The 19,063-nt window shown below is 42.2% G+C and overlaps 1 protein-coding gene across 1 annotated transcript; it reads left to right on the plus strand.

Moving 5' to 3' along the window:
* The first annotated feature begins 515 nt into the window (after positions 1-515).
* On the plus strand, positions 516-19,002 carry LOC120573295 (toll-like receptor 2 type-2). Its single transcript, XM_039822944.1, has 12 exons — positions 516-618; positions 4,184-4,446; positions 8,899-9,055; positions 9,146-9,295; positions 12,616-12,822; positions 13,209-13,331; positions 13,710-13,860; positions 14,029-14,193; positions 14,575-14,754; positions 16,185-16,325; positions 16,407-16,915; positions 17,695-19,002. Exons 2-12 carry the CDS (start codon positions 4,185-4,187, stop codon positions 18,107-18,109), a joined length of 2,460 nt encoding a protein of 819 aa, XP_039678878.1. The 5' UTR covers positions 516-618; position 4,184; the 3' UTR covers positions 18,110-19,002.
* Positions 19,003-19,063: the final 61 nt, after the last annotated feature.

Genomic DNA, 19,063 nt, shown 5'->3' on the forward strand with positions numbered 1-19,063 from the left:
AAAAGAATTAAATGTTGAAAGTGATTATAAAAGCAATACAATATAAAAAAGAATATATATTATTAATGAATACAAACATAAATAAGTTATTGTGTTTTTATACATTAACACAACAGAGCCAGAACAGCAGAGACTGAGCGGAAGCCATAGCCGTCATGGTCCAGTGCATACAGCGGTTACAGTACATTATGTAACAGAAACCACGTACAAGATTATACAACATGTGGCTACTGTACCTCAGCTTGTTTCCGGAGTTGATGAAATTCAGCAAGACAGTTTTTCCAAATAGACATCGCATTTTAGCAAAACCCTAAACCTAGTTCGACTGATATCTAAAAACCTTGTGTCTAACAGGTCTAAAAAAGTGCAAAAGACAAATTGCACCCTGTGCCTCTTTAAACATCGTCATGCACTGATACATTTTCACTGGCACACACTCACACAGGTTTCCTCCTGTAACTTAATTTTCATGCTCACAACCTCTTTTCACACTTCAGTTCCACTTTTTACTTCCTCTTTACAGTTATACAAATCTGTATCTCAGTCTCTTGTGTTTCCCAATGTTAACCATTATAGTTTTACCCTCATTATTAGGAATCAACTCTGCAAGAAAATAAGGTAAGGCAACACAGACTTACGATAGAATCCTAAAACAAAACATGCTTTTATTTTTTTCTTCAAATTATGTATTATTTAATAAGTGTAGGAATACCAATATGCCTTTTCTTGCCGTTTCGGTTTGCATGTCCTTTTTTATTTAATCTCTCCTAAATGTATGTTTTTAACATGTGCTAAATAAATCAAATCTATAATTTTTCTGTATTGCAACATCAGTTATTACACCATGATTTATCCGGTTGTATCACAGATGAACAGATAAATTATAGAATAACGGAAGCACTTGAGAAAATGAGGGCTTTGAAACTGAATAAATGCAGTTTGGCTTCCCCAAATAACGTGCCATGAGGGGGTTTCCAGTGAAAGTCAAATACTTAGAAGATTGACACCAAGCAGCGTCAGTTTTAATGTTGTCATCTGCTGATCAGAAATCTTATAAACACGCTTACGGATTTATAATGATTTAGCTTCGCAGTTAATGATACTGGCAGGGTTTGTACTGCTGAGGCTGTGCATCTGAATTAGATTAATAGAGTCATAGCTCCTCAAAATGTCAGATCTTGAACATATGGATGGATGCACCCAATAGTACCATTGAAGGGATATCTTAATGCTAAGCATATCATTCTATTTGATTTGATTTGATTTGATTTAGCAGCTATTCTTACTGGAGTCTTTGATGTTTGAATTCTATGATGGACAACACTGTACCTCCAACTTTATGGAAAAAAACTTCCAACTTCGACAATTAAGAATACATTAAGCGCCATTCATAGTGCTTTTAGGTCGACTCCGGAGTTCTCTGCTTTGGAAAAACAAAAACATAATTATAACAGATAAGTGCCTTCTTTAACATCTTCTATATTGCATATATTGATATCATAATAACTGCACAGAGCTTTCCAGCCGGAGAGCAGAGTTCGCATCCACGGGATCTCAAAAGACTTCCAGAATATGTGTGTTTGTGTCCTGGGAGTTCTACTTAAGGGGATCATTGTTTTAATCCAAACCACAATCATTTTTCTAATCTTAACTAGTCGTTTTGGTGCCTAAATTTAACTGTTGCCGCCACATGATGATCACCTTTTGTCAGCTAAATTTGACTATGAATACATCCAAACATAAATGTAATGTGACCGATCGTCACAAATTGTTGCGCATGCATCTTTTTGTACGATATCATACTAGCCCGTTCATGAGAATGCCTTGACCAATGTGAAAGAACTTGACTGTTCTGCACAGAGTCCACCTCATCCAACGTATTTGGAATGAACTGGAATACCAACTGAGAGCCAGCCCTGATTAACCAACATCAGTGTTGGACCCAGAGATGGCAAAAGTACTCACTTCCCGTACTCAAGTAGAAGTACAGATACTTGTGTAAAAAAAATAATCAGTAGAAGTACTGATTTAACTTCTTTACTCAAGTAAAAGTAACAAAGTACAGGCTTGGAAATGTACTTAAAGTACAAAAGTAAAAGTAGCCTTGTGAATTCCATTTTTCATGCAAAGCTACCTGGACCACACAAATGTTACTAGAGTGCAAGCTGAGAAACTTCAGTGGACATGGAAAAAAAGCTCTTTATATGCCATTGCCTACATTTTAAATGGATGTCAGCCAATAGGCCTAAAACATCACATATATGATTATTGTGACAGAGACTGGAACTCCAGGTTAATAAGATTCTGACTGAGTAGCAAGATATGAATTCAATTGTGATTATGTGAGAATTCACAGATCCAGTTTTGTCTTTTTTAATCTTCCCCTTAGCATTTAAAGGAATCTACATGTATGTGTGTGTGAGCTCAAATATGGCTTCTGGAAAAAAAATAAAGGATAAAATATGAATTACTAAACAGACATTAATTAAGAAGTTCCCCATACTTTCAGAGTTACGCAGTACATTCACCAGGAGTCATTCTTGACGCCTACTATCTCAAACATCTCTCTCAATGATTTGCCGCGAATGAATGCCGTTGAATCTGTCGAGTCGTCTTGTAGTGGTGCGTCAAGTGCAACGTACAGTATATTCCCAATTAGTTCTAATTTGGTATTGATGACGCGAAAAATAATAACGGTATCTCCAGTGAAATTGTTTGAAACTAATGTAACGAGCCAATTTTGTAAATTGTAAGGAGTAGAAAGTACCGCTATTCGTGTTGAAATGTAAGGAGTAAAAGTAAAAAGTTGCCACAAAAATAAATAGTATAGTAAAAATATCTGAAAGATCTACTTGAGTACAGTAACGAAGTATTTGTACTTCGTCTTCGTCTTTTGAGTTCCCCTGGATGCGAACTCTGCGAACTCTGCGAACTCTGCAAACTCTGCTCTCCGGCTGGAAAGCTCTGTGCAGTTATTATGATATCAATATATGCAATATAGAAGATGTTAAAGAAGGCACTTATCTGTTATAATTATGTTTTTGTTTTTCCAAAGCAGAGAACTCCGGAGTCGACCTAAAAGCACTATGAATGGCGCTTAATGTATTCTTAATTGTCGAAGTTGGAAGTTTTTTTCCATAAAGTTGGAGGTACAGTGTTGTCCATCATAGAATTCAAACATCAAAGACTCCAGTAAGAATAGCTGCTAAATCAAATCAAATCAAATAGAATGATATGCTTAGCATTGAGATATCCAGTTCAATGATACTATTGGGTGCAAACCAGGAAAAACCTCTACATACTTTTGGCCATAAATATGGCATAATGTATATGCAGTCAACACTTTGGCAGCTTACAGATTTTTACTTTGTGACACAGACAAAAACAAAAACAACAAGCTGTTTTCTGCCTGAGTTGTGATGATCATTTCTGCCATCCATATGTTCAAGATCTGACATTTTGAGGAGCTATGACTCTTAAAAAATGTAATTCAGATGCTGCTATGTGTCAATCTTCTAAGTATTTGACTTTCACTGGAGACGCCCTCATGGCACATTCACTCTTATTTGGGGAAGCCAAACTGCATTTATTCAGTTTCAAAGCCCTTATTTTCTCAAGTGCTTCCGTTATTCCATAATTTATCTGTTCATCTGTGATACAACCGGATAACTCATGGTGTAATAACTGATGTTGCAATACAGAAAAATTATAGATTTGATTTATTTAGCACATGTTAAAAACAACAATGATACATTTAGGAGAGATATAGTATTTGTACTTCATTACTTCCCATCTCTGGATGGACCACACTAAAGGAACTAAAAAGTTATGACAACATTTCTAATTGAAATCTGTGTTTAAATAAGTGCCACAAGCAGTAAAGTCACCTTTATAGACAAAGAAATTCCCATGATGTCTTTTAACTTTGGTGAATGTTGATATATGAATTTGTACCGTTGACTATGCTGATCTTTTGGGGGAACTGACAGCTGGAAACGCCAACACAGAGGAAGATATCTTAGATTGTTAGCTGTGTGTTCGGACTCACTTTGTCCCACTATCTGATTCATTCATCCACTCGATTACTCTTTTTTTCCTTCCTTCCTTCCCTCCTTCCTTCCCTCCTTCCTTCCTTCCTTCCTTCCTTCCTTCCTTCCTTCCTTCCTTTCTTCCTTCCGTACAGTATGGGACAGAAGACCAACCTTTACTTCACCCTCCTCTTTGTCTACCTGTGCTGGGGTCAGAGGTCAAACCCAGATGGCGAGAGGTCATCCTGCAATAAGTGTGACCTGCAGCTCACCTGTAACTGCTCCTACGGAAGATTTACCCATGTTCCCATGGTGACAGACCGCGCCCTGACTCTTGATCTCTCCTTCAACGACATCACCGGGGTGACCAGTTACGATCTGACAGGACACAGGAGACTGAGGGCTCTGAGTCTCCACGGTAACGTTGATGGGATTTTATTGGCTTTAGAGCAAACGTTGCAGATTAAGTAAGAGTTCTTCACCATAAGTGATTCATTAAGGAGTCATGACATGTGATTTCCTGTCCATATTGTGTTTAAGTGTATATACTTTATAAGACATCATTTCTTTCTAGTGCAAATAAGAAATCTCTCATAAAGTTTTGACAGTATGCCAATTGCAAAGACTAATGTTGTAGTACTCAAGACCAGTCTTGGTCTTGAGACCACTTTTTAAAGGTCTCGGTCTCATCTCAGAATCAACCGCATTTTTACTCAGTGTTGTCTTGGTCTCAAAAAAAAAAGTGGCTCTGGATTTTATTTCAAGATGGTCAAGATCACAACTGCAGGGATATCACTAAATTGTCTGTGCATTGTCTGATTTAAGTGTTACCATCATTAATCTGATTGGATGTAGAACTTCCTGCTTCAAATGCAACCAATATCTTGATTTATTTGTAATTTTTTGCCAGATCATTTTCATGCATTAGATTAATTCATTAATTTGTAAATTCATGTTAAAATTAAAAGGGTAAAACTAAAATTCATAAAAGTATTTCACCTACAAGCTCCATTTAGTAGCTTTTCAGGAGATTTTTTATTTTTTTTCATTATCGGAGTTTGCCCAGTTTTAGTGGAAATGAAAATGTAGAAATAATAATAATAATAAATTGAATTTATATAGCGCTTTTCATGGACTCAAAGTCGCTTTACAGGGCAGGGTAGATTATAAAAACATAAAACAAAACGAACAAAACAAAACAAGTAGAACAAAACAAAATTCAGATGAAAAAGGGAGGGGGGCAGGGGGGGTGGCTATGGGTAGGCAGAGTTGAAGAGATGGGTCTTGAGGCGGGACTGGAAGATGGTGAGGGACTCAGAGGTGCAGATCTCTTGGGGGAGGGAGTTCCAGAGCCTGGGAGCTGCTCTGGAGAAGGCTCTGTCCCCAAAACTGCGGAGTTTGGACTTTTGGATGGAGAGGAGACCGGCTGAGGTGGATCTGAGGGACCGTGAGGGTTGGTAGGGGGAGAGGAGGTCAGTTAGGTATGAGGGGACCAGATGGTGGAGGGCTTTGTACGTGAGGACCAGGATTTTGTAGGTGATCCGGTGGGAAATAGGAATCCAGTGGAGTTGTTTTAGGACAGGAGTGATGTGGTGCCAGGATTTGGAGCGGGTAATGAGGCGGGCGGCTGAGTTCTGGACCAGTTGGAGTCGGTTGATGTTGGTAGAGCTGATGCCAAGGAGAAGTGAGTTGCAGTAGTCCAGTCGGGAGGAGATGAAGGCGTGAATGAGTCTTTCAGCAGCGGGGGGTGTGAGAGAGGGTCTGATTTTGGCAATGTTGCGGAGGTGAAAGAAGGAGGTTTTAATGACTTGACGGATGTGAGGCTCAAGGGAGAGGGTGGAATCAAAGATCACGCCAAGGTTGCGGGCCTGGGGAGATGGGGAGACAACGGTGCCGTCGATGGTGAGAGTGGGAATATTGGTTTTGCTAAGTGTGGATTTGGTGCCGATCAGAAGGAATTCTGTTTTGTCGCTGTTGAGTTTGAGGAAGTTGTGTTGCATCCAGGTTTTAATAGCTGACAGAGAGGAGTTGATGTGGGAGAGGGGAGGATTGTGGGGGGATTTGGTGCTGAGGTAGATCTGGGTGTCATCAGCATAGCAGTGGAAGTCCAGGTTGAAGTGGCGGAGTATCTGACCAAGAGGGAGGATGTAGATGATGAAGAGGAGGGGTCCAAGTACGGAGCCTTGGGGAACACCTTGAGTGACTGTGACTGTGGCAGAAGTGTGGTTATGAAGAGAGATGAAGTGGGATCTGTTGGATAGGTAGGAGTGGAGCCAGCTGAGTGCAGTACCTTCGATACCGAGGTCTTTGAGTCTGGTGAGCAGGATGTTATGGCTCACAGTATCGAAGGCTGCACTCAGGTCGAGGAGGATGAGGATGTTGAGGGAACCGGTGTCAGCAGAGGTGAGGAGGTCATTGAGGACTTTTAGGAGAGCGGTTTCTGTGCTGTGTAGGGGGCGAAAACCAGATTGGAGAGGTTCGAATAGGTTATTGTCATGAAGATGGGTTTGTAATTGTGAGGCGACTATGCGTTCCAGGGTTTTAGACAGAAAGGGGAGGTTGGATATTGGGCGGTAGTTGTTGAGAGAGGAGGGATGCAGACCAGTTTTTTTAAGGATTGGGGTGACAGCAGCAGTTTTGAAAGCAGAGGGGACAGTTCCAAGGGACAGTGAGGAGTTGAAGAGGTTAGTGAGGTAGGGGCATAGGACCGGGAGGCAGGACTTCAGGAGTGGAGTAGGGAGGGGGTCAAGGGAGCAGGTAGTGGGTTTGGAAGAGCTGATGAGTTTGGAGATTTCAGGAGGAGTGACTGGGTCAAACTGGGAGAGGAGGAAGTGTGGAGGAGGGGTCGGGAGGTCTGGAGGGATGGGGAGAGGAGGGTCCAAGGTAGGTGCTGGAGTAGATCCTGGGAGGTCTGATACAGGGGATAGAGATTTGTAAATTAGATTGATTTTGTCAGTGAAAAAGTGGAGGAATGCGTTGCAGAGATCCGGGATGTAGAGGTAAGGAGGCTGTGGGTGGGAGGTTGTTGGTTGTTTATTGGAAAAGAGGGTTCTGGGGTTTTGACAGGGGTCGGTGAGGATGGTGGAGAGGTAGGCAGATTTGGCAGCAATGAGGGGCATCTTTGTAGGCGGTGAGATGGGATTTATAGGCTTCATGATGGACTGTGCGGGAGGATGTTTCTTGTCAGGCGTTCAGGTTGGCGGCCAGATTGTTTCATTTTCGGAGTGCAGGTGTGTACCACGGGTTAAGAAAAGGTGTTAAAAGTGACGGGTTTTGTTTTGAGGGGGGCGGGTTTTTGAGGGAGGTAGACAAGGTGGAGTTGAGGTGGTCTGTGAGGTCATCAGGTGAGGTGAGGGTGGAGTCCAGGTGGAGAGTGGTGGAGAGCAGGTCAGAGAGATGGTGGGGATTGATAGATTTGAGGTTGCGGAAGGTGATTTCCTGGAGGGGGGCGTGGCGCGTTGGAGAAGGGATGGTGAACCGTATCAGTTTGTGATCAGAGAGGGAAAGGGGCATGGATGGAGGTCGAGCACCGGTTGGTTGGTGGAGCAGACCAGGTCGAGGATGTGTCCTTTTTCATGGGTGGGGAATGTGACATGTTGGGTGAGAGAGAAGTTATCCAGTAAAATGGTGAATTCTGATGAGAGCTTGCAGGTGGGGGAGTCCATGTGGATGTTTAAGTCACCGAGTAGCAGCAGACGTGGAGAGAGAGATGAGGCTAGTGTGAGGAGTTCAGTAAAATCAGAGAGGAAGGAGGGATTTGGTTTAGGTGGCCGGTAAATGAGGATGACTGTCATGGAGGAAAGCGCTTTGAAGGCGAGATATTCAAATGATGATACTGAGGGGAGGGTGAGTTCTGTGATCCGGAAGTTCTGATTGAAAATAACGGCGAGGCCACCTCCCGGCGCGGAGGGGGGGGGTTTGGCCGATGTAGTTGTAGCCAGGGGGGGATGCTTGGTTGAGGGAGAAGAAGTCGTTGGGTTGTTGCCAGGTTTCGGTGAGCAGAAGGAAGTCCAGAGTGTTGTCGAGGATTAGTTCATGGAGGGCAGGGGCTTTATTGTTGAGCGATCGGGTGTTGAGGAGGGCAAAGTTGGCATGGTGAGAGGGTGGTGGGATGGGGGCAGGCTGGAGAGATCTGAGGTTGTCCCGGTTAGCAGTGCGTGTGGTCGGTGGGGTGTGGGGGTATTGCAGTTGAGGGGGGACAGTGAGCCGATTAGCAAATGATTGGAGAGTATGATTAAGTGTAAGTGAAGTGGGGAAAGCACTGTAGTCCGGTCCGGGTTTTCTGTGTAGCCTGACGGTGCGTTCAGCCCTATGTGAACCAGTGGGTGAAGCAATCTGATGACGTGGGACAGGTGCGACAGAGCGTGCAGGTGACCAGATGGATGGAATGGATTGTCCGTGGTGGAAGAAAACAAACTTGCGGCGAGAGCTTCTGTGGATGTAACGGGGTCGACGTAGAAGTCCAAGCTGTCTGATGACTGGGATGCAGGATGGAATGGAGTAGTTGACGAGTTGGACCAGTTGCAGAGTTGAATATTTGATCATGATGCCGAGCGGAGGGACTGAGAGCTCCGTAATAGCGGTTAGCCGTGGGCTATGTCCACATTTTCCAATGCCTAAAGTCCAGAACGGACTTTGAACCTCATCTTTAAATCCAATGTGGATTAGAAGCCTTAAATTGCTCAGAAAAAAAGTTTTCTTATCAGGCAGTTTATTGCGGCAAACAATAATGAACAATAATAACAATAACCCCAATATAGCAATAAGTTATTATAATCAATGGTCCCAGGATTGATCCTTGTGGACCCCCTAATTAAATTTTTGTTAGAATGTTGATATTTTTTAAAATGTAGATATTATCGTCCTGCAGGTAACAGAGTAGCTACGATCCATCCGTCAGCGTTTGACTCTCTGTGGAGTCTGGAGGAGCTTGATCTGTCCGACAACCAGTTGACTGCTCTCAACCACAAATGGTTCAGAAATCTAGAAGCTCTGCAGAAGCTCAACCTGCTCAACAACCCATATAGGTAAACAGCTAAGGTTACAGTTGTAAAAACCTTTGCATCGTATATGATGTTCAGTTGTCCCCATACTTTTGTATGTCTTGCGTCCTCCAGCTGCCTTGGTTCGCATCCAGTGTTTCAGAGGCTGGTAAGGCTGCGGAGGCTGGGTTTTGGAGGTCCTGCTCTGGAGGAGTTAAAGAGAGGAGATCTATCTGGAGTCACTGAGTTGGAGGAGCTCACTGTGCACGGCAACAACCTGAAAAGGTGAGGGACTGACATTGTTTTTGTGTGTTTGTGTTGTTAGACGAAAGCTAGTCTGTATCAACGGTAGTACATTTCCAGGCTAAAGCCTAACAACCGGCGCGTGGCTCACCGGTGGATATCAGGTTTTGCCCCTCCGCCTCGCTATCTGTCTGTTGCCATTCTTAAACTTCCTGCGCTAGATAAACAACTAACTTTGAGCTAGCAAGCTACATGCTAAAATTTGCACGTTTTGAAGACAATGAGGATCGTGCAACAAAGCAGGCCTGCTTGGGGAATGACTGTAAAGATTGACAAAGAATATGTTTACATAATTTACTATCTAACTTGGACATTTTGGGATTGATTGGAGGGATTGCTTTGGATGAAGTTGTACACATGGCAATACACTGGTAAGAGCAAGTTACATTTAACCATGTATCCAAATAATTTAAAGTGCCCATATTATGAAAAAAACACTTTTTCTGGGATTTGGGGTGTTCTTTTGTGTCTCTGGTGCTTCCACACACATACAAACTTTGAAAATAATCCATCCATGCTGTTTTGAGTGAGATACGGTTTCTGAATGTGTCCTGCTTTCAGTCTCCTGGTGAGCTGTTCAAAATCGTGACGTCACAGTCCGAAATGAGCTGGCTAACCACAACCGTTAGCTCGTAGCGTTAGCGTTAGCCGGCTAACGCTAACGCTAGCATGCTACGTCGTTCTCAATAGCAAAGCACTGCTACAACACACACAAGTTCACCATAATCTACAAAAGAACTACTTACATGTGTGCCCTCATTTAGAAGTCTCCCAGCTAATCCTGCCTTGTAGCTGACCAAAGTTGGAGAAACAGCCTTTCTTTTACTGTCTCTAGAGCAGTGGTTCTCAACCTTTTTTGTGTCAGCGCCCCCCTATCCATTATCCAGGTCCCTAACGCCCCCCATCAAATATTATGTAGGCTAATTGCCCCGGATATTAATGATTACGCCCTAATATAGGCCTATTATTGTTGTTACTATTGTTATTAAAAATAATCAATAAATCAAATCATTGAATGACAAACAACACATGTATTAGTTTCCCAGGTATCAAAAAAGCCATGTGAATAGAAATATTTACAGTTTTTTTTTTTTAATGCAATTTGACATTCAAATTAAATAACAGCAGCCAATCAGAACTACTAGATATGTAACATTCAAACTATAATTAGGCATTATCAAAAGGCCTGCTGCATGGTGTGAACCTCAGCACCTTTATAAGATGACTATAATTTGAATGTCCTTTTTTGGTTGTGAAGTGACCTTGGGTGTCATGAAAGGCGCTTTAAATAAAATGTATTATTATTATTATTATTATTATTACAAACACTAACAGTAGCCAATCAGAAACAGCTAGCAATTTAAAATTCAAAACTATTTTTCATTCAAATTGTTCCAACGGAAAACAAGCTTGCACTTATCAAGGGGTAAAAGCAGGATTACACGCATACACACACACACACACACACACACACACACACACACATACACACACACACACACACACAGAAACAAGGTTTTCATTTTGGTGATGACAAACGACTTGAAGAACGACACCTACTGCCGAATGGAAATAAGTTTACAACCTTTGAAAGTTAGTGAGAGCCCTTTGTTGATGCTTAGAAGAGTATAGGCCTAAGTTAGAAGAGTCTAGGTTAGAAGAGTCTAGGTTTGAAAGTCTAGGTTTGCTATCGCCTGTCTTGCGAGTAAATAGCAGAAAAAAACGTTTGGAGAAGCGCAACCCCACATCGCGCTGCGTTTTGAGGAGGTGGAGTCCCGTACAGTAAACAGCGACATCTCTGCCTCTATCAGCTTCCAGAAGAAAGTTTTAAAACAGCAAACACAAGCCCTGAATTGCCCGGGAGTTTGGGGGACAGCTAAATGTTTGCCAAACAACAAAGCACAGTCGATATCTCGCCGCTCGTAAAAAAAATAAAAAATCTCTGCTCGTCTCTTTTCTCTTTTCTTCGTGAAATTAAGCTGCCTTCAGGTACAGTAGGAAACGTTGGGTTCTATAAAAGATCTGACCAAAAACTGTTACTGTGAAATATAAAGTCTACTTGTGCTACATTGGGGGATTAAAGAATACATCAGGACGTTGCACCACCCTGCGGCGATTGCTATTTTTTCTGAACGCAGCTTCACGCGTGAAATACGGAGCTCATTTAAAAGACGCTGCTCTGACGTCCCGTTTCCGTGAAGGCAGCACGGAGCTGCGCCGAACAATGATCCACCGTCTCGTCCAGTTGCAGTGCCGTGAACTGGCAGGTTTTTAATGTTGCAGAAAACTTTTTTTTGCAAGTAGTTTAAGCGTAAACATGTATTGTTATTGTGAATCTTTGGTTTAAACTAGCTTTCAAACAAACGCCCCAAGGGCGCCCCTCAACGCCCCCCTTTCCAAAATATTGCTTCCAACGCCCCCCATCATCTTCTGAACGCCCCCTGGGGGGCGGTACCGCCCCCGTTGAGAAACACTGCTCTAGAGTTAGCTAGCTGACATGCTCTACATCTGAGCTACTGCGCATGTGCAAGTGCAATCAAAGATAGTACAGAAGAAGAAGAAGAAAAGAGGTCTCACTCTGTAGCTAAAACAGAAACCAGGTGAAAAGAGGATCTGCAGCAGTGAGAGAGAGCTGTGCAGTACAACAACAATATGGGGTTTTTTGAAAATTAAACCATGTAAACCTATTCTGGTACAACCTTAAAATACATGAACCTGAAAATGAGCATAATATGGGCGCTTTAAAAAGCTTGTGTTACTGTATTGTGTGAACAGTTAACCGCTTTACTATTGTATGTGGTGTTTTCTTTTGCGGGTGCAAATGTTTCAGCACAAGTTCCTGCCCGAGACTATTTTGCAGAGCCCAAGACGGTTGTGATTGGTTTAAAAAGAATGCAAACAACCCTGAGCGTTTTTCTTCTCCTATCCTGGAGAATGTATCTGTGGTGTAGCCAAGGTCTGATTTCACCACAGATTTGCGTGTGAGCTGACGCAGCTGCTTCAGGAGGATGTTTTGTATAGTTTGTGGATTCAAATCTGGTATGAATCCTGAAAGGATTTGTCTTCTGGGCCCTGTGAGCAGGACAGTGTTTGTTGGACTGAGTCAAAGTTAATTACAGTGAATTTGTTATTGTCTTTTTGGGGTTTTGTTGATGATAGAAAAATATAGAATATTGGCATATTTATTTTTTAAGATGTTTGGAAGGAAAAAGGTAAACACCAAAGACTGAACCACACTTACTTTTCCCATTTTTCACAATACCTCCCCTATGACTCTCTCCTGTCACTTTCTCTCTCTGCAGCTACGAGTCCGGTGCTCTAGGGGACGTTTGGCCGTTGGGTCGTGTCACTTTAAGCCTCCATGGTCCATTTTTAACAAACACAGCCTTAGCCTCGGCTGTGCTCGCGGATGTTACATACCCTGAGACGCCTCTCATTCTAGAAGACCTCCATCTGATTGGGAATAAGTCTGTTCAGCCCTTCAGAGCGTCAGCCAAAAGGAGAGTCAGGTCTGTCAACAATCTAATTTTCTTCTGTTTTAGCAGAAGAGTGCAGTCACATTTTAACTGTGGACTGTGGGACTCTTATTCATAAGAAAGTATGAAGTAAAAAATAAGAAATTACAATTAAAGAGAATTTAGAGACTGTGGATAAGTACCTCATACAACCACACTTCAAAAGATTCAAAGTATCCCTTTAAGTTCAAATGTCAAACTTTATCCTGCCATGTGAAGCTAGCCAAACATGGAATTGAGAATGGGAAACATTGCTACATGCAGTATTTAAATATTGTCAGCTTTTTTGTAAGTGTGTAAAAATATAAATTGCCACATGGCATATAAATCAGTTTGGCAGAGAAACCAACCAGTTGCTCCTCTGTGATGTTACTCTTCAGGAAAATGGCCTTCAACAACCTTTTCGCGTCCGATGAGGCCATCGTTAATATCCTTGTGGCGTTGGATGGAGTGCCAGTCACGTCCCTCTCCATGGATGGCGTCACGCTGACAGGCGAGGGCAGGTAGAAAACCAGCATATCAACATGATCCATCAAATCCATTTAGTGCCTAGTGACCTTTTTGTGCTGACCTTAACTCCATTTCTCAGTAATTATGCCAAATTAGTTCAGTGAGTGGGGGAGATTAGCAGCATGTTTAGTCGACCAATCAGCAACCAGATGGAAACATGAATCAGCTGTTAATGTGCGTACCTGACGACTATCCAAATCCCCACTGTTTGTCTGAGGAATTCCTTCTCCTTAACTAAAATAATTACTACTAATAAGATCCACTTTTGATGCAATGCAATGAAAAATACAGAAGTGATCAACTGTTGCTTGAATGAATGATTGCATGAATAGTAAAATGTTTTGTTTTTTCTGTTTCTTGGTTGGTTTTAGGTGGGAGGCAGCCAAACAGACCGATCAAAAAAGCATCGACGAATTCTTCGTACGAAACGTTGTGGTGCTGAATATCTTTAAATTTGTCTCCTTTCTGCAGCTGGGGTTTATGCTGGAATACCCCAGGAAGGTGTCCGTTATAAACTCTCGGGTAAGGAAGGTGGTTATCTGTCACAAGAATGTCACATGCACATAGCTACTACATCAATCCATACATAGCTAGAGCAAGAAGTCCCAACATTTTCAAAAAGAAACAAGAAATAACATCTGAACAGTGAGAATAAAATGTGTCATTTTAAAGTCAAACTTTTCCCCTCAGGTGTATGTGATGCCCTGTAACACATCCCACCTGCTATCAAACCTGCAGTACCTGGACTTGTCAGACAACCTGCTGACTGACCTGACTCTGGCGGAGACAATGTGCAATGGAGACGGCACGATGAAGGACCTCCGAGTTTTAAACGTCAGCGGAAACGCTCTGAAGGTGCCTTCATGAAACTTTAAAGGAAAAATGTCTTTTTGCGTATTTTGCCCATTAGTTCATATCAGTTATGATATGATTTTACTTCACCAAGAACAATTCCTTTTTACCAAACTTATTTAAAATTCATCCATTCAGTTTTTTTCTTGTTTTAACTATTAATCTATTATAGTCTAATCATAATTGTATGTAGGCTGAGTATTAATCCTGTTGACAAGTAAACTGATCATTACATTAAATCAGTGTAAAATATATATATATATATATATATATATATATATAATATATATATATATATATATAAATCCAAGAATACTTGACTCCCCAGGTTTAAAATCACCTGTTGCATGAAGACTTAACTATCTCTGTTCCTCTGCTGTGCAGTCTTTTTCCACGGTGAGCCGGCAGGTAACAAAGCTCTCCAAACTGACCCACCTGGACATCAGCAGGACCGGATACAGTTCCATGCCCGAGGGTTGCTCCTGGCCCTCCACCCTGCGGTACCTCAACATCTCCAGGGCTAAACTCACAACCATCACCCCCTGTCTACCCGCAACTCTGGAGGTACTGAGAGACAGACCATGTAGCAGTAATCCTAAAAGACCTGTCACTATCAAGGCTGTTCAATATTCGTACATATAGCTATGGGAAAAATGTTTTTCATAATTTTTAAGTAATTTGTAATTTGTAAGTAAGTTGTAATTTGTATTTATAGCTGTAAGCATTGACATCCACCTTATAAGACTATGACGATCCATGTAGGGAGGAGGATGGGGCAGATGGTTTGGTCCTAAAATGGAAGGGATTGTGTCCCGGAAGAAATTAAGGGGAAAACACAAGACTTTCACCAAGTAAACAGGTGTTCTCGTCCCTTGTGTAGGTCACTGGTGTGTAATCCAAACCACAAAATTTTTAGCCAGCTAAACATAACTTTAACGGCCACTAAAATACAGTTCCTCCAGGAAGCGATCGCAACAATTCACGCAAATTCAACCAATCACCGTGAATTCCGTGTGACTCGCAATTTTGATCAATCACCGCAACTTTACAGCAAATTTGACCAATAACTGGAATTTCCCGCGACTTCAACCAATCACAGCAGTCACGCACCCTTACCTAAGTATATTGCTGAACATGACCAAGCGGGAGTAAGAACGGTTGAACACGGGCTGAATTAATTTCCTTGTTTCTGATATGAAGACTGATATGTGACTCGAAAAACTCACGTTTGCCAACAAAACGTACAGCAAAAGACATTTCAGACCATCCTTCCAACCTGTATACATTTTAACATCAAAGTCCGCTGTAACGATTTTTCACTCTAAAGTCGCCGCTGAAAGCTGCTGCCGTTTCAATCCTGTCGGCTCTCTGCAGTGGGCGGAGCTGCTCCTCAGTTCCCCCCAAAACTGACGCGCACACAGAAACACAGTGGATGCAGGAAAAAATGGGAGATGAGACGTACAGGATGACCTAAATTGAGGACATGTACGCTTGTTATTGTAAGTGCAATGATAAGTTAAAGTCCAATAAGTGCTTTATCAAACCGTATGAATGGGTGTCCCAGCCCAGGCCAGGTTAGGAAATTAACTAACAATGAAAAGATCAACAAGCCACTGACAGAAATGTTCAAGTTTGATTCATTCAATGAATTATAATTTTTTTCCACTAGCCTTTTTCATATTATACCAACATTTGCAGCATCCTTAGCCTTTTTGCTAAGGTTACTAGGAAAACTCAGCCCAGACTAGTTTTATTCTCCCCGAAACAAGTTTCCTTTTATTTTTAAAGACATTGTCACTGTCTCCCACAACTTAATTGCAACAAAAATACAAAAGAGTCTGCTCTGTATTTTCTTCAAATTGGTCAAAATTAGACTGTAAAGGCCGCTTAAAGGCAGTTGCTGTAACTTTGTAGGATATCATGCGAATTGAACTTTTCGTACAACATCATACAAACCCGTTCATGAGCATATGTTTACCTTGCATCATTTACAGGTGTTGGATCTGAGCAACAACGATCTCAAAGACTTCATGCTGATCCTGCCTGCCCTGAGAGAGCTCCACCTCTCTGGAAACAAGTTACTGAAGCTGCCCCCAGGATGGCTTTTCCCCAATCTACAAACACTGACAATACAGGTAAGGACCAATCACATCTCATATTTGTTTTCTTCCAATCCTTTGTATTCCCCAGTGTGATCACTCCTTGGATTCCCACAGGCAAACACCCTGAACAGGTTCGACCGTGCGGACCTCCAGTCATACGGACGACTCCAGGACCTCTGGGCGGGTCAGAACAAATTTGCATGCTCCTGTGACTTCGTCCATTTCCTCCAATCAGGCATTAAAGGAGGTGAAGACGTGCATTTAGCAGATGGAGAGGAGAGCTACGTCTGCGACTCACCTCTCTACCTGCAGGGTCAACCGGTGGCTCAAGTCCAACTCTCCATTGTTGTGTGCCAGCGGGTTTTGTTTGTGTCTGTAAGCTGTGGGGTGGCGCTTTTTGTAGGGATTCTGCTGTGTGTCCTGCTGTGGCGCCTCCATGCATTCTGGTACGTCAAAATGACGTGGGCGTGGCTGAGAGCCAAGCGTAGCTCCCTACGACGGCGGCATCGAAGAGATAGATCGGGCTCAGAAGAGTTGCTGTCCTATGACGCCTTTGTGTCCTACAGTGAGAGAGACGCTAGCTGGGTGGAAAACTGCTTGGTACCCGAGCTGGAGGAGCCAAGGTAACGTCAAACTATTTTGTGTTGTACTTTCTGACAATATCAGGCCCTACATTTTACAGTGTTTTTATCAGTTTGTTAGTTAGCAGGGTTACTCAAAAGACTAAAAAACTACTTACCACATTTCATTGAACTTTTGTTTAACATTAGGTCACAGGTCAAGGAACAAGAGATTTGGGTTACTTAACTTTTTGTGTCATAAGTCATATAGCTTCTGAATGAGGTACACAAGGGAACACCTTAAAAATGAATTAAAGTTTAACACAATATGATTTGAAGATGATCAGTATATTCCACAAAACCTTTTTTGAAGCATTCCTCCAATAGTTTTTATCCCATTTTTACCAATCATGGCACAAATTAAAGGAGAAATGCGGCCGATTTTTACCTGAATCTTGATCGCTAGATGTCACTGAATACTGTCGATAGAAAAAAAAATGACCAAAATCGGTGCTAGCAAACTGGAGTTGCTGCAGCTAATGGCCAGAGCTCCCAGTTAGCTAAAATGCCAGGCATGTTCTAAAGAGTGCCTTTGTGCCTCTTAACAGACACAAAATGCAATTAAAATTTCTGTGCAACATGAACAGGGCCCTTACGTGACAACAAGATGCATTTTCAACTCAGACATGGTGAAGAAACCGTTTAAATTCAAAGTTTGTACTGTCACCTACCTCTTTTTTCATTGGTCGCTTCACCGAAAACCCAGAAGAGTCGATCACGCAGGTCATGCCTTCGCTACGAAAACTTGAAGTTTATTTGCTCTCTGGTTTATACTCCTACAGGGAGAACGATGAAGACTCTGTGGATCAGAGAACGCTCCGACCTCTGACCCTGTGTCTCCACAAGCGGGACTTCCTTCCTGGACATTGGATTGTGGACAACATCATGAGTGCCATGGAGCGCAGCCGGCGGACCGTCTTCGTCCTCTCGGAGAATTTTGTCCAGTCCGACTGGTGCCGCTACGAGCTGGACTTCTCCCACTTCCAGCTTTTCGACGGGAATGCCGGCGGAGACACGGCCATCTTGATCCTGCTGGAACCGCTGTCCAAGGACGACATCCCAAAACGGTTCTGTAAACTGCGCAAACTCATGAGCTCCACCACTTACCTGGAGTGGCCCCAGGATGAGGAGAGGAGTGGGGAGTTCTGGAGGAGTTTACGCCACGCTTTGAGAGGAGAAGACGAGGATGATTACTGAGAGAGTTAGTATGTGTTACAAAGTATGTAAGAAGAGAATAAAGAACAAAGCAACTGCGAAGAGAACAAAAGAGAAAAAACTGGACAAGGAGAAGGGAAGAGAGTGTCAAAGGGAAAAAAACAGATGAGAAGAGCAGGAACACAAACTGGAAGCCGATGAGTTGAAGGAGTAGGAGCGCTTTCACATAAAAGATGAGATGACTAGACAAAGTAAGATGGAGGAGATAAGGAGAAGACTGAACAGAGGAGTAAACAATGTACAGTAGATAATGCGACTAGATTTAATGAATGAGCTAAATATTGTGACTTTACTACTGTCTATAAATAGAGACCCCTGGTCATTTTTGGGCCGAAAAAATTAAAAAAGTGAAGGCCTCAGTGGAATCTGGGATGGGATATCTGACAATTTTTGTAACTTTCTGAAACTCACAATCTTACTCACTTCATGCAGTGTTGCTTTTGAAATGACTATTTCCTTTGTTTTAATCACTTAAATGATCTACATTATTTTGATAGTTCTGGTTTCTTCGAACCTTTGTAGATTCAAAGGTTTGATCAACTCAAATATTTAGCAAGTGTTTGTATAATAATAATGATGAATAAACAGGGTGGTGATAATTCACAAAAAAACTTTAATTGGTTGAAAATGTTTCAGCTCTTTAAAAAAACTGTAATGCATAAAGGGTGGTATATTTTGGTAGTGAGGATTGCCAAAATTATAATAGACTTTCAGCTTGGATTACAATGAAGATGTGCCGTAACGTCATTTGCTGGTAGTGCGGTTAAACGGCCACTTGGGGGTGCTGTTGATTTGTCATTCCTGCAACCTGAGGTTAGGTCAGCCAGACAACAGTGAATGTGAAACAAATCCAGGATACAGTAAACATCTGTAGCAATTATCAGACCACTGTGTTTTTCTGAAATAACTTCTTTCAAGTGTTTGTCTCGTGTCTCG

This window comes from Perca fluviatilis, chromosome 14 (assembly GCF_010015445.1).
Source record: "Perca fluviatilis chromosome 14, GENO_Pfluv_1.0, whole genome shotgun sequence".
NCBI lineage: Eukaryota > Metazoa > Chordata > Actinopteri > Perciformes > Percidae > Perca > Perca fluviatilis.